Source organism: Colobus angolensis, unplaced genomic scaffold (assembly GCF_000951035.1).
Source record: "Colobus angolensis palliatus isolate OR3802 unplaced genomic scaffold, Cang.pa_1.0 Scaffold272, whole genome shotgun sequence".
In the NCBI taxonomy this organism is placed as follows: Eukaryota; Metazoa; Chordata; class Mammalia; order Primates; family Cercopithecidae; genus Colobus; species Colobus angolensis.
In genome coordinates, this window is record NW_012115955.1 from 3,090,127 (window position 1) to 3,105,568 (window position 15,442).

Consider the following 15,442-nt stretch of genomic DNA (forward strand, 5'->3'; position numbering starts at 1 on the left):
TGCAGTTTTTTTTGTACCATACCATGAGATCTCCTCCTGCTAAATCTAAGGCATTTATCTAAAACATCTGTATCTTCAAACTCCCCAAGGGCTTTGGAACATAAATATTGGATCTAGTTCTTTATCCATAACTTTAGTTATGTCCATATACTTACACATGTACATTTTCATGTGTGAAACTGATCAAAATTTAGCTATACATTTAGATGTATAAATTTGAGCTTCTAAAAATTTATGATCATGCAGAAGAGGGCCTTCTGATAAACCAAAGTAAATCACCTTTGAGGGTAATCTATAGTTCATAGAACCCAATATATGTTTATTAGATAATGACTTTTAATGTTGATGAAAATGTTGGTCATATCATGTTTTCATTCTTTCTCTAAAAATTGTAAACCTGTAGAAGCCTCATAAAAGACTAGAAATGCAATGTTGAGGTCTGGGTGGTAGTTTCATGGCAAATATATGTTTAAACAATCATAGAATTAAACATTTAAGATCCTTGGATTTCACAGCATAGAAGTTATACTTCCATAAAAGCTTTAAAAAGTATACATCCAAATAAGACGAAAATACTAATACTAATTTTAGAAAAATCTAGTGTAGTGCCAATCTAACCACTCACGATATTTTCTTGTGGCTGTGAGTTATTGCTTTTATAGAAACAAAAACAAAGCCTCACCCTAGAATTTAAAGTTAAAATGTGATTTAAGAAATATATATGGCTCCCAAAAATGCCCTTGTGTAGTTAGGAGTTGTCTCTTTATCTCAGCTCTCAGGGCTCACGATTTACATTTTTTCCCCTTGCAGTACTTGGGGTGCATTGAAGTTCTGCGCTCAATGAGGTCTCTTGACTTCAGTACAAGAACACAAATTACCAGGTAAGCTCTCTTGAAAATGGACTCCTGTGATTTTACTTCAGAAGGAAGGATTTCAGAGGTTAACAGCTGAGACATTTTTAGAGGAAAAGACTGGCCCTTGGAGGGTTGGTTTCTGGTGACAGTGAGTCAGGACTGTTCTCATCTGAAGACATGGGTTTGTTCGTCCATGTTTGTGATGTATGTCTCTCAACCACAGTACCTTGAAGGACACTCTGCCCTTGCACGCTCTTTTTATAATTTAGCTGCAGACATATGGAGCAGCTGAGTATTTATGTTTGTTTCTTTAATGTGTGAAACTGTAACACAAGATTGGTATTTTAAAATGTACTGAACCATGTACTTTTTAAAAAAGAAAATCAAGATGTCAAGAAAGACTTTCCAACAGTATACACAGAGAGTAAGATGCATAGAATTGGAAGCAGAAACAGCCGTGGGAGTAGGTCATTCAGTAAGCAGACCAATTCTTTAAGGTGTCTGTGACTTTGAACAGGTTTTATATATTCTCCACCACCAAGTAGAATGAAAGCTTCTTGGGGGGCAATATTTAAGCATTGGTTTTTTAAAAATAAAATTTAATACTCTAGTATAGCTTCTAGTAGAGCTTACACCTTTAGAAAAATGCCAGTTTCAAGCCAGCTTGAAGAGGAGAACTGGAAAGCTAGGACAGAGTCTGTGAAACTGCTACATTTCTGTGGTCAAGGAGCTTAGGTTGCTTTGGCACTTATGCAGTAGCTTAATTTAAATAGTAACCTCAGAAAAATGCCTCATATTTGCTTTATTCAAATCATTCTATTGTGTATGTTTGGATTAGCAAGCCAGGTCTAAAGATTGAGCTTCAGAAAGTAACTGGTTATAGTCATTAGCTGCTGAGAAACATACACACCTCAATTCTGTTGTAAGTACCATAATAATACCTCTTTCTCCTCACTGAAGAAATTCATGGTCAAAGAGTTAATGTTTTTTTTTTTTCTCTTTCCTAAGTGCCTTGAGACACACAGGTTATGAAAGTACCAATATCAGTAATCTACATGAAGGAAGAAAGCCATCTCCACATATTTGTAGAAAATGGTTTATGAAAATTTCAAAGACAATGGAGTGGTATTTTGAATAGAGAGCACTGTGGTTAAAAGAGAAGCCTGAGTGTTTTCTTAGTCATTTATTCATCTTACCCATGAAAAGGCATGCCAGTGGCATCATGGTGGGCAGAGCACTATGCCAGTGACTGGAGGAATATGGGAACTGTGTGAAATTGGTCATGTTCTCCTATGTGGTGGTTGTTTTTAAAGGAATGACAGTTAATTGGGAGAGAACTGTCAACCATTCCTACTGGGTTCCCTTTCTAGACGCTAGGATTTCTGAGGTGATTTCATGCCATTTTTGTTCTCCTGATGTAATTATTAAGCATCTACTACTGATTGTGCACACACAACACACTGGACAATGTGGCTGTCCTGCTTTGCTAGGCCTCTCAGTGTTGGAGAAAGGTGTATACATAAATGATTGAGGGGCATTTGAGGGGCAAAGAACAAGTCCTGCTCCTTGAGGTAGTGGTGGGGTGGGGAAACAAGTGAATAATTCCAGTTTGCTCGTTGATGAGGATACAACTCCTGAGACTCTCCGGGGTAGAACCCAAATGGGCAGAAGTAATAATAACATTGTAGAAAAAAGCAGTTGGAACAGACATTGATGGGTTTGGGGGTTTTGATGACTTTCTTCAATCCCATTCCATTTAGATTTTTGGGAAGGTGAAGCAGCATAATGGGGCAAATGAAGCATGATTCTTGTACTTAAGAAACTTGGTGTTGAATTCTAGTTGTGCCAGAATTGTCTTGGGTTTTATTAGACTTCTTGAAAGCTACATTTGCTTGTCTCCATGATGCTTTCTGTCTCTTACATCATTTTTAGCACATGACATGTTTCTTACTTTAGCTAATAGCTAGAGGTCACTCAAAGGAAACAATTTGACAAATCAACTTCAGAATGAAACCCTTTGCGTCCAGTTGAAGAATACACAGCAATGTCTTGTAGATGTAGCACACTGTGGAGCTTTTAAGGTCTCCATGGTAACTAAGTGTTAAACATACCTGTGATTAAACTCCACTGCCATGGTTTACTTTATATACTAAAGAAATTCTTGGAAGTTTGTAGTTTATAGGGAAATCTAATGTCCTAATTAGGTTATATTATACAGGCACCAGGAAAACTGGTTTCCAAAGGCACTCCAGTCACAACTTTTATTAAAAAATATTTTATAAGCAGATAATTAGTCCCTATTTATCTGTTTAATTTAAAATTTTGTCCCTGCAGCTGGACTTCACTCCCAATATTTTACTTTGTATACAAAAATGTGAGGACTCCACTTCAGAATTGAGGTGTTTTGAAAACTCCCCAGGAATATGCATAAAATCTTCTTAGTTTGAAAGCCAAATTAAACTTGTGAAAGGAAAATGTCTTTCTTTTGGAAAGGTATTTCCTTTTGGTTCTTTTTCAGTGTATTGGCTGGGTTCTGAGGAGACATTTATCACTGATGTCAGTGTGTGTGTATTGCAGTTCAGAGTGTTGCCTGCTTATCTTAAAAAAACAATGAGGTATAGGTATAAATGAAGGAACATGCGGATTAGCCATCAGTACATGAGTGGACTGAATGCTATGAAATTGCATATTTTTCTGTTGGATATTTCATGGGAGAGACTTTGCTTAGAAGTTAACTGAGTAACCATGTGATCTTGGTATGAAAGTGTTAAGCATTCAGTAGAGCTTTGAGTCTGAACAAAAGAGCAAACAAGCCCTGGTGAGATGAAGAAGGGAGCAGGAGCCTGGAGATGCCTGAAGATGTTGGTGAGAATCATAACCTGGCATACGTGGTGGTGGTCTGCTTGCCAGCCCTCTGCACAGTGGATTTCATCTTTACCTTGAAGGAGAGCAGGCCAGACAACACCTCAGCACAGCTTCGCAACTCTGTCCACCCTTTCTTCTCTTCTAAGAGTTCACTTGGAAGGCTTGGCAAAACTCAGCTCCCAGGTCACTTCTGGCTTCCAACATTCTATAAATACTCTCAGAAAACAGAAGCCCAAGGTAAAAACTTTTGCCACACAATCCTTCCACTCCATCATGTCCTGAGCATCCTTATCCATGTGCATTCCATCCCAACTCTATGTATGTATTCTGTGTTCATGAGCCTGGATGTGCACCCTCATTGAACTTCCTGAAAGGGAGGGGCCAACCAGACTGCATGCTGGGTACCGTGACTCGAGGGAGGGACCTCCTTCACCCATGCTTCCTCTACTACCCCTCTACCTCTCTCTTCAGACATTTCTGTGTTGCATGAACATTTAATCACAAGTTCATTTGGGAATGGAAACAATGCATATTGTGCAGTATTAAGACAGACTGCATTTACTAATAAGATATTTGTGTTGTTTATAGAGGATTTCCTATCCCCAGGACCTGACCTAGGCTGAGAGAAGCTGTGTGGAGTGGAAGATGGACATTGAGGAAGAAGGGCAGGTAAGGTCAGGCCTCCTTGGAACCACAGAGAATGTCAGAAGTCTAGGAATGCTTTGAAGGTTCCATTTCACCTGCCCAGTTGAATGATGTGTATTCCCATATGCAGGGCAGTGGGATCTGAATATTTTTTTGTTCAGATTTTGTGGTAATAATTTCTTCTTTGAGAGTAGGTACCATGAACTCTACTAAGTGGGCATGAATTGGCTGCAGCTGTTCTATGCTAAGGTAGGGCATTCTGTTAGTGTTAGGGTGACTTTCTCATTTTTACAAATACTGGGATGTAACTCTGAAGAGTCGCGTATTTGGAAATCCATTTTATAAACCATGCTAAGATATTTTTACAACTGGCACATGGTATAGAAAACAAAGTGGACTTTAACTCATGGGTTTCCTTGGATCTGATAAGAAATCTTACCTATAGATTAGATTTCAATTAATCTTCAATTAGACTTCAGTTATGCATCAGGGATAGGGGTGTGTGTGTGTATATGTGTGTGTGTGTGTGTGTGTGTGTGTGTATGTATATATATATGTATATGTATATATATTTTTTGAGACAGTGTTTCACTCCTGTCGTCCAGCCTTGAATGCAGTAGTGCAATCTTGGCTCACTGCAACCAAGTTGGCTCACTGCAACTTGGCTTCTGCCTCCCAGGCTCAAGTGATCCTCCCACATCAGCCTCCTGAGTAGCTGGGACCACAGGTGCATGCCACCATGTCCAGCTAATTTTTTTTTTTTTTTTTTTTTTTTTGGTAGGGTGGGGTTGGCCAGGCTGGGCCTCCTGAGCTCAAGTGATCCATTCGCCTCAGCCTCCCAAAGTGCTGGGATTACAGGCATGAGCCACTGTGTCTGGCCAGGGATAGGTTCTGAGAGATGCGTCATTAGACAATTTTGTCATTGTGCGAACATCATAGAGTGCACTTAGGCTAGATGCTCTAACCTACTGCACACCTAGGCTCTATGGCACAGCCTGTTGCTCCTAGACTACAAACCTGCACTGCATGTGACTATACCGAATTCTGTAGGCAACTGGAACACAATGGTAAGTATTTGTGTATCTGTCATACCTAAGCACAGAAAAAGGTAAAGTAAAAATACACTATTATAATCTTATGGGACCACCTTGATATATTCGGCTCATCATTGACTGAAATATTTATGTGGTACACGTACTTGGTTATGGTATTTCAGAATTCTTTTTTCACTGCAAAATAAACACCTTTAATGTTGATTTAAGTTAAACGTGCCAGGGAAAGGGAAAGGAGTGAATCTATTTTTGTAGATTCTCTGAGGCTGGTTGAATCTCGGAATTAGAACAGAGAGCAGTCATGTGAATTACCCACCACCCCACCCCACCCCCAACCCTGATCCCTGTGCATTTGGGTGGTGCAGAATGGCTAGCTTTTGGATTTTAGCCTTACAGGCTCTTACTAAATGTGCTTATTCTAAGCATGTTTCATGGTCAGGCCTCTCTCAGCCTGCACCTGCAGAGGGGTGAAGCCTGGCAGGAAGGGGTTGGTGCTGTCTTGGTTTAGAGTCCTTTTTGAAAACACCAGCTTGCCAGTGTGCATGTGCATCCTGCCTTTGGAATAAAGCAGGCTGGATGCCTCCACTTCACTTCTGCACTGTTACTCTGATTTTAACACCAGCTAGAATAATATCATACCCTTGTGTCGCCTTCATGGGCGTTTGTGTGCAAAAATGCATTAGAAATAGGGGCTCAGGGATTATGAGTCCTCAGGGACCACAACCCAGGAAAAAAGCCCAGAGTCACAGGGCAAGGGGCCACAAACTCACCGCAGGCATGGGATACTACCCCAGAAACATGGAAAAGAGTCCCTGCCAGCCTGGGAGATTTCCCAGAGGAGGGAGGGAACATTTAAGCCAGAGTGAATTTCTCCCCCAACAATATGACAGATGTACGACTTGGGCCGAGTTCTTCAGCCAGCCCATCAGGGTGACTGGACTGTAGGTGGTCACTCCTGACAGTCCCTTAGCTGGTCCAACTCTGTGCAGCAGTTCTAATGCTTGCCAAAGAGTAGGAACCTCAGTCAGGCTCAGCGAAGGACCATGGAGACAGTCTGCATCCATGAGGCTCGAGGCTCCCTGCTGTTAGAACACCAGCAGAGCCCTGAAACACAAGGATTGGAGCTCTGCTTCCTCCAGGCCTCATTCTGCTCTATTTTCGTGTTCAGTCCTTCAAACATAATGCATCTAGTAGGTTTATTTTCATTTGTGAGGTTAAACAGACATCACTGTGGACATGTCTGATCCAGCTGTGGTCAGGGAAGGGCCCCACAAGCCATTTTTTTGGTTAGACCAAAGGTATCTTCAGTTGCATTCCCCCAGCAGCCCCTGAGACTTGGTGTGAGGAGCCTATTTGGGAGGATACCTAGGGAGCAGTGGCAGGGGTGGGCACAGCCAGTGGGAGGGGAGAACCGCCCCCAGGACCATTTGGAGCAGGGTCCCGCGGTGGGCGCTGGGCCCTCTGGGGAAGTGTGTAGGAACTGGGGAAGCTGGGATGTCTGCTCACCCACTGCCTCCCCTCACTATTGAAGGACAGTCCCCTGCTCCTGCAGGCTGCCCTGTGTGGGCCGAGAAAGCTGGAGAAGCCACCACTGGAGTGGCAGAGACCAGGTGCGGGCACTCCTGGGAGCATGGCAGCATTTACGGGACTGTCCATGCAGCTCAGAGTGTCACGGCCTGCCAGGCGACAGCGCTGGCTGGAGCCATGCAGTGTCAGAGCACTCAGCTCCCATGTCTGACTCCCTAAATCAGATTTTTTGGTTGAGGCTCCTCTGAACAGCTGCCTGGTCCAGTCTTTGGACAGCAAACTCCTGACTACTTGGAGCAGAGCCTGTTGATGTAGGGTAAGCTTCCTACTCTAGGGGGTGAGGAAAGGGTTCCTGGGTACTAGCCCACACTAACACTCAGCAGAGACACTCATTCCACCAATGAGATTGACCTCTCTAGGGCTGGGTTCCTCATCCAGAGAATAGGGATGACACCCCCACTTCAAGGCTTGTTGAGAGACATAGAAATGAGACCTGAAAGTGCTAGAGTTGCACCTGGCACATAGAAGATGTTCAGTAAATCTGCACGGGGTTATTACCATGAATCTCCTTTTGCTACTCACTCCTGATAAAATTCTGTGTATAGGCCAGGCGCGGTGGCTCAAGCCTGTAATCCCAGCACTTTGGGAGGCCGAGACGGGCGGATCACGAGGTCAGGAGATCGAGACCATCCTGGCTAACACAGTGAAACCCCGTCTCTACTAAAAAATACAAAAAAAACTAGCCGGGCGAAGTGGTGGGCACCTGTAGTCCTAGCTACTCAGGAGGCTGAGGCAGGAGAATGGCGTGAACCCGGGAGGCGGAGCTTGCAGTGAGCCGAGATCCGGCCACTGTGCTCCAGCCTGGGTGACAGAGCGAGACTCTGTCTCAAAAAAAAAAAAAAAAAAATTCTGTGTATAATAATTTCAATTGCTGATTGGTATTGCTATTATTAATATCAACCAGTTCAATCCAGGGTGTTTTCTTTAACTGAAGACAAAAATTGGTTTGATGCAACAAACTGAAGTTATTGAAAATATGTGGTGATGTGGTATTAATTTTCACTTGAGCTCATATTATCTAGTATTTCATTTTGTGTTCCTGCTTTACTAATTCTAATGATGAGGATGAGGATGACACTAGAATGGAATACTTACCCTGCTCCAGACACTGCACTGAAGTGTCATTCATACATTCAACAGCAAGCACTTACCATGTCTAGTCACTGTTTAGATATTGAAGATAAAACACTAAGTAAGTGCTTACCTTTTGTTGTGAGGAGAGGGAAATACAGAAACATATACCTAAGTAGGATATCAAGGTGAACCACGTGAACATGCCATTTTTATAGATGAAATGATCCAAATATCAGCAATTTTATATAGTTCAGCACAGTAATTTCAGATAACGATGAGGGTATGTGTGGTCTTTTCTCAGTAACCTTGGGAGGCAGATTGTATGCATTTGGGGGATGAGGATACAGGATCAGAAAGTTTATGCAAATTGTCTAAGACCAGATAGCTAGGAAAAGGCAAAGTCAAGATTTGAGCTAGAACAGTCTGAACCCAGAGACTAAAGTCAGGAGTAGCAGTTATATTGCTGCTTGAGTAAGGGGGCTTGCATCCTTCAGAAAGGCAGGAGGACTGGCAAACCCCACAAGTACAGAGGGGCATCATTTGGAGGATGGAAATTACCCGCTAATTACAAGACCATCAAGATGCATTTGCTGACCTCCATGGTGTGATGGTCTTGAGCAGGGTACAAAGAAAATGAGTGTAAGGGTAGAGTCTGTGAGAGACAGTTGCAGTCGGCTGGGATGCAGCGGGCAAGTGCATGTAAGAAGAAGGGTCAGCTGTGGGGACAGTGTGGCCTCTGTGAAGACTTCACTGCCTGCGTTCACCTGACTCTGCTCATCCCGGCACGGTGACACCCCTTTCTGTGCTGCAGAAACTCTTAGTTGAATTTCCCCAAATAGTAAAAGGATATATAACAACATAGAAATCTTCTTTAAAAATTGAATATGAATAATTTATAGAAAAGATAAGGCACTCACTACCTCAAATAGCAAATGAAGGGTGGGATGGGGTGGGGAAAGGTGGGATTGGTGGGTGAGAGGATAGATAACCTGAGGAAGGATGGGCTTGGTGTGGGAAGGAAATGGGAGACCCCCAAGGTGCTACCTTGGTGGTGGTGACAGCAAACTACAGAAGGTCTCTGTCATCACAGCAGAGGGAAAGTACTTCTCACCTAATGTGGGCTCCACTGTGGCACAAATTCCTTTAAGAATCCATCAGGTTGGTTGCAGAGGGGCCACGGGCTGGGCTGAGTTCTGTGGGCACTCTGACTTGGGACAGGGGCTCAAAGATTTGCTACACATACTTAAATCATTTCATTTTCTAGAATAGTAGTTCTCAGACTGGAGCATACGTACATCAAAATCACCTGCAGAGTTAGTTACAACACAGATTGTTGAGCCGACCCCACAGAGTTTTGTGATTCAGTAGGTCAGAGGTGTGAGAAGGTGAACTTCCAGCAAGTTTTCAGGGGTTGCTCATGCTGTCCATCCAGGTACCCCAGTTTGAGAACCAGTATTTTAGAGTTCTGTTTTTAACTTTAGAACCATTTGCAACTACCGTCTATGAAACCACAGCTTTGAAAACGATTCTGTTTATTTTTTTTCAATTGATCCCACTCATCCAGAAATTTTAAAAATGGAGAACATAGATGACTTGGTGACTGAGAATGGTTTAAATAGAATCCATAAAATGCATCCGTGGTGTTCATTCCCCTACTCTCCTTGAGAACCATCTGGCATGGAGCATTTTTATAATCCTCATGCCAGAAGCACATTTGTGTCACAGTGTACCTCTCTGACTGCTCCTTTTCTGTCTCTTCCTCTGAGTTCACTTATCTCCCAAACATATCATTCCATAGGGATCCCTTTGGTGTTGACAGAGGCAGCCTCTGGTAGTAGGTTTAGAGTCTGACTGTCTGGGTTTTCGTCTAGGCTCCACAGCTTTCCAGCAATATGACCTTGTGCATGTGACTTAAGTCCTCTGTTTTTCAGTTCCCCCATCTTTAAAATGGAAATCACAATGGCACCTGCATCATAGGGCTGAGAATTAATTGAGCAAATATCTGAAAAGCATTTAACATCTGCCTAGGAAATGCAAGGGCTCAAACATGTTGACAAATACTGATATTCTCATTTTTATTTTATCCTCTCCATATTGATAATCTCATTGCTTCAAACAACACTTCCAGGTATGTAAGTCACAGATCTCTATCTTCACATCCGAATTTTCCCTTGAGGTCCAGGCCTGGGTTATAGTAGCCTAGCCTACTGGACATGTCTTTTTGGAGGCAGCCAAGCAGCTGCTGAGTCCTGAGTCCTGGCTCTGCAACATTACTTCTTGTAACTTCCCCCATTCTCCCTTCCATTACTGGAGTCAGGCTCGGCTCCCACCTCTGAATTCTTGTAACTGCAATCCACATAGTCTCCCAAACTCAAAAGCTTGGAGTTGGTTTCATCTCATCTTTCTCCCTGTTCTATTACGAATACCTGTTGATTCTCCCTCAGAAGCTCCCTTGTCATTTCTCTCGTTTTCCTGTCTCTCTCTCCTTCAGTTTCCTTTGTTCCTGCCAATAGGTTAATGTACCTCAAACATATGACTCCCTATTAAACATTGTTGCTTATCCATTCTTTGCTGAACACAATGAAAATATTCTTAACTTAGCATTCAATGTTAAGTTCCGCTTGCCTGGCTGCAGCACACCTTTCCAAACATTCCTCCCAACTCTCATTCAGTGTATCCTCCACACTGAATGCCTGCTGTCCATTCTCTTGGTCCACAGTCCATGCCCCACCATCACCTTCCAGGCTAAATATTCAGCCACAGATGGATTTACTTTTGTCCTGAGCTACAAGGCCACTATGTCCGTATTCATCTAGACTTTGATTTCATTGCACATCATATTGAATTTTTAAAGACGCAGACCATTTTTCATCTACTTTTAAAGACAGGAAGTCCTCACTTAACATTATCAATGGGTTTTTAGAAACCGCAACCTTAAGTGAAATGGCATATAACAAAACCAATATTTTTTTCTCACCAATGGTATAATGAAATGACTTTGCTGTGCATAGCTTTGCTTCAAGCCAAAGTTTCCAAAAACCTATACGTGACATTAAGTGAGGACGTACTGTATCATCTGCTGTTAAATACTTCATTATTTTATAACCACTAAAAAAAGAAACACTGCCAATTAAAATATGACACAATGCTTTCATATCACTTAGAATCAGTCTATATATATTGAAAACGCTATTTGGGGTTATTACAGACACAGACATATCATTATAACACTTGTACATCACTTTTTTTTCTTTTTCTTTTTTTTTTTTTTTTGAGACAGAGTCTCGCTCTGTCGCCCAGGCTGGAGTGCAGTGGCGCAATCTTGGCTCACTGCAAGCTCTGCCTCTCAGGTTCATGCCATTCTCCTGCCTCAGCCTCCCAAGGAGCTGGGACTGCAGGCGCCCACCACCATGCCCGGCTAATTTTTTGTATTTTTAAGTAGAGTCAGGGTTTCACCATGTTAGCCAGGATGGTCTCAATCTCCTGACCTCGTGATCCACCCACCTGGACCTCCCAAAGTGCTGGGGTTACAGGTATGAGCCACCGCGCCCGGCCATCACTTGTACATCTCTTAAAAGGAAAATATAAGCAATGTAAAAAAGGTATTGCTAAAATTTTCTTCAAATTCAGAGTCTGAATATACAGAATCATTTCTTGATCCAGAGTCATTACCATCTATTTTTTTCCTAAGTTTTATTGTCCTTTGAAGAGCATTGGAAATGAATACATTTGGAATCTAAAAAAAGATTGAGGAAATATTGAAAACCAAAGGTGATTTTTAAAAAGATCAATGCCATTGATAAACTGCTAGTTAGACAGATTAAAAAGAGAGAGAGAAATTCAAATGACCAATATCAGGAACAAAGGAGAGGCCATCATCCTTACAAATGCGTAGACACTGAGAGAATAATAAGGGGCATTAGGGAAAACTTGATGCTAATGAATTTGACAACTTAGATGAAAGGAACAAATTCTTTGAAAGATACAACTACCAATGTTTGCTAAAGAAAAAACAGATAATCTGATAGGCCTATATCTGTTAAATAAATTAAATGATTGTATAAAATTTTTCAGAGAGAAAACTCCAGGACCAGTACCACTGGTGAATGCTACCAAACATTTAAGGAAAAAATAACATCAATTCTCCACAGTCTTTTCCAGGACATAGGAGGAAACACTTTCCAGTTTATTTTTGAGGCAGTATTATCCTGATACCCAAACCAGACAAAGGCATTACAAGAAAAGAAAACTTATGAACCTAGACACAAATGCTAACAATATATAAACAAATTGGATCAAGCAATATGTCAAAAAAAAAATGCATTATACCCTGTTGGGGTTCTCCAAGGATTGTAAGTTCAAGTCAACATTTAAAAAAATCAGTGTCATTCCCCATATTGGCAAATTAAATATATATATATATGTATATGAAAATCCCAACAGATACAGAAAAGCCTTTGACAGAATTCAACATACATTCATCATAAAAACTGTCAACACACTAGGAATAGAAGGAAAGTTCCTCAATCTGATAACAAGGCATCCACTAAAAATCTACAGCCAATATCATAGTTAATGGTGAAAACTGAATACTTTCCCTCTAAGATCAAGAACAAGGCAAGTCAATGCAGTAAGGCAAGAAAAAAATAAAATCCATTCAAATTAGACAAAAAGTAAAAACATCTTTTTTCTGCATATAACATGGACATCTACATAGAAAATCCTGACAAATCTACATGAAAGCTATTAGAACTAATAAGTGAGTTTAGCAAGGTTTTAGGATACAATGTCAAAATACAAATATCAATTACATTTCTATAGACTAACAAAGGTCAATTGGAAAATAAAATTGAAAACCGACCATTTACAATAGCATACAAACATAAAATATTTTAGTGTTACATTTAACAAAATATGTGTAAGAGTTACATGCTAAGTACTATTGAACATTGATGAGAAAAATTAAAGATCTAAATAAATGGACAGATATATCATGTTCATAGACTAAAGACTCAGTATTGTTAAAATGTCAAAACCTGGCCAGGCACAGTGACTCACGCCTGCAATCCCAGCACTTTGGGAGACCGAGGTGGAAGGATCATGAGGTCAGGAGATCGAGACCATCCTGGCTAATACGGTGAAACTCCATCTCTACTAAAAATACAAAAAAATTATCCAGGTGTGGTGGCGGGCACCTGTAGTCCCAGCTACTCGGGAGGCTGAGGCAGGAGGCAGGAGAATGGCGTGAACCCAGGAGGCGGAGCTTGCAGCGAGCTGAGATCGCGCCACTGCACTCCAGCCTGGATGACAAAGCAAGACTCCACCTCAAAGAAAAAAAAAAAAGTGAAAACCTTTCCAAATTGATTTATAGATTTAACACAACTCCAATAAAAGTATCAGTCAGTTTTTTTGTGGAAATTGACAAGCTGATTCTTAAATCTAGAATAACCAAAATAATTTTGAAAACAGTTCAAAGAGAATTTACAGTATGAAATCATCAATACAGTGTAGAATCAGCATAAGAACAGACTTAAATGAAGTAATTCTGAGTAATAAAAAACAAGTAATATGTACAACAATGTGGATGGATCTCAAAAACACTATGCTAAGTAAAAGAAGCCAGATACAAAAAGCTTCATACTATGTGATTCCCTTTATATGACATTCTAGAAAAGGTAAAACTGTAGAGAAAGAAATTAGATCACTGGTTGCTAGGATCTGGAAGTGGGGAAAAGAGATATTGATTACAAAAGGGGCATGGAGAAACCTTTTGGGGATAAAAGAACTATCCTATCTCTTGATTTGATGATAGTTACGTGACTATATGGGTTTTTCAAAATTTATAGAACTGAGGATGGGCATGGTAGCTCCCAGCACTTTGGGAGGCTGAGGCAGGATCACTTGAGGCCAGGAGTCTGAGACCAACCTGGGCAACATAGTGAGACCCCTATCTCTGCAAAAAATTAACAACAGCAACAAAACCCTCATAACTGAACATCTAAAAAAGGTTTATTATACCTAATAAACCTGACTCTTAAAAAAGTTCTGAACTTTTTTGGAATTCTCTTTCAAACTAACGATACCCGTTCTGCAAGCTTTGATGCATATGTGCAGGAAATGGTAACTACCTCATGACTGCTGCCTGGCCCACAACGATTTCAGAAATACGAAAAAAAAATATGCATCTTGAATCAGTTCTAAGTGGTACCTTCTCTTTGCGACCAGACTTTAAGACCCTTGAAGGCACCATCTGAGTTTGGCTTTTCCTTATATCTCATGGGCTTTTAATGAACATTTATTGGGTCAATTAATGAATTCTACAGCAGAAAATCTCCTTAGACCTGAGCTAATGGACAAGGTTGTGCGATGGGAAACATAGGAAATGCACAGATAAAAATCAGGCATGAAATTTAGAGAAAATAACTATGTCTTGTGCATCAAAATGCACTCATTGTTTCTGATTATAGAAACACCAACAAATTAATATGTGCTTATTGATACAAAATTGGAATGACCTCCCATCCACAAACTCAACACTGTTAAGATTTTTAAATATCACATTTTAATTCCAAGATGCACCCTTTTCACATGTTAATATCTCTGAAATCGATGCATTTTATATTCATGGTGTCTTCACAGCTGCTTCTGCCAGGCCCATGGCAGTTGTATAGTTGCTGTTGGTCTTGAGCATGGGCACACTTGGAGCTGTTTGTGTTGGCAGAATTAGCTCAATGATCAGTACAACATCATTTCAGGGAATGACAGTCCTCACTGTGGGCCAAAGTCCTTTCCCTGATCCCTTCGGGAAAGGTCAGGCATTAAAGCTTACAGGATAGACTTCAGTGGCTTGGAAGAAAATACTGGAAATAACCATGAATATTCTTTTGAAAAACTGCTGTATCATCTACATTCTTGGTGGCTCAGAGGATGATATTGCATAGAAAAACACAAACGTGAACAATTCTGAATCAAAGGGTTCAGAAGTGTTGAAATTGGCATGTGGAGAAGTTGGAGGATAACTTTAACTTATTTCACTTACCTATTTGTTTTTATATATACAAAAGAGTGATATAGAATAAAAATTGATCCATTAGCAAGTCTAAAAGAGTTCTCTAAAAGTGTAAAGAAAAAGCCTAAGTGATAGGAAAGTGTTGTGTCATAATCTTATTGACTATATTTTTTCTTTACTTGTGAAACATAAAATATGATCTATTTTACAATCACTTGCTCCTTCGATTCTATTAAATATAGCTTGTAATTTCATTTTTTCTGTGCATTTTCAAACTTTCTATATAATTTTAAACTTATAAAAGAGATATAAGAGTACAACAAAGGAATCCTGCATATTTCCTTTTTTTTTTTTTT

General features: G+C 40.6%; 1 protein-coding gene across 1 annotated transcript in view; it reads left to right on the forward strand.

Moving 5' to 3' along the window:
* The window catches only part of SHC3 (SHC (Src homology 2 domain containing) transforming protein 3), a 168,661-nt gene that overhangs the window by 63,231 nt on the left and 89,988 nt on the right, over positions 1-15,442 (forward strand). Inside the window, exon 4 of the mRNA XM_011948031.1 lies at positions 811-881. Coding sequence (XP_011803421.1) covers positions 811-881 — 71 coding nt within the window. The remainder of the gene's footprint in view (positions 1-810; positions 882-15,442) is intronic.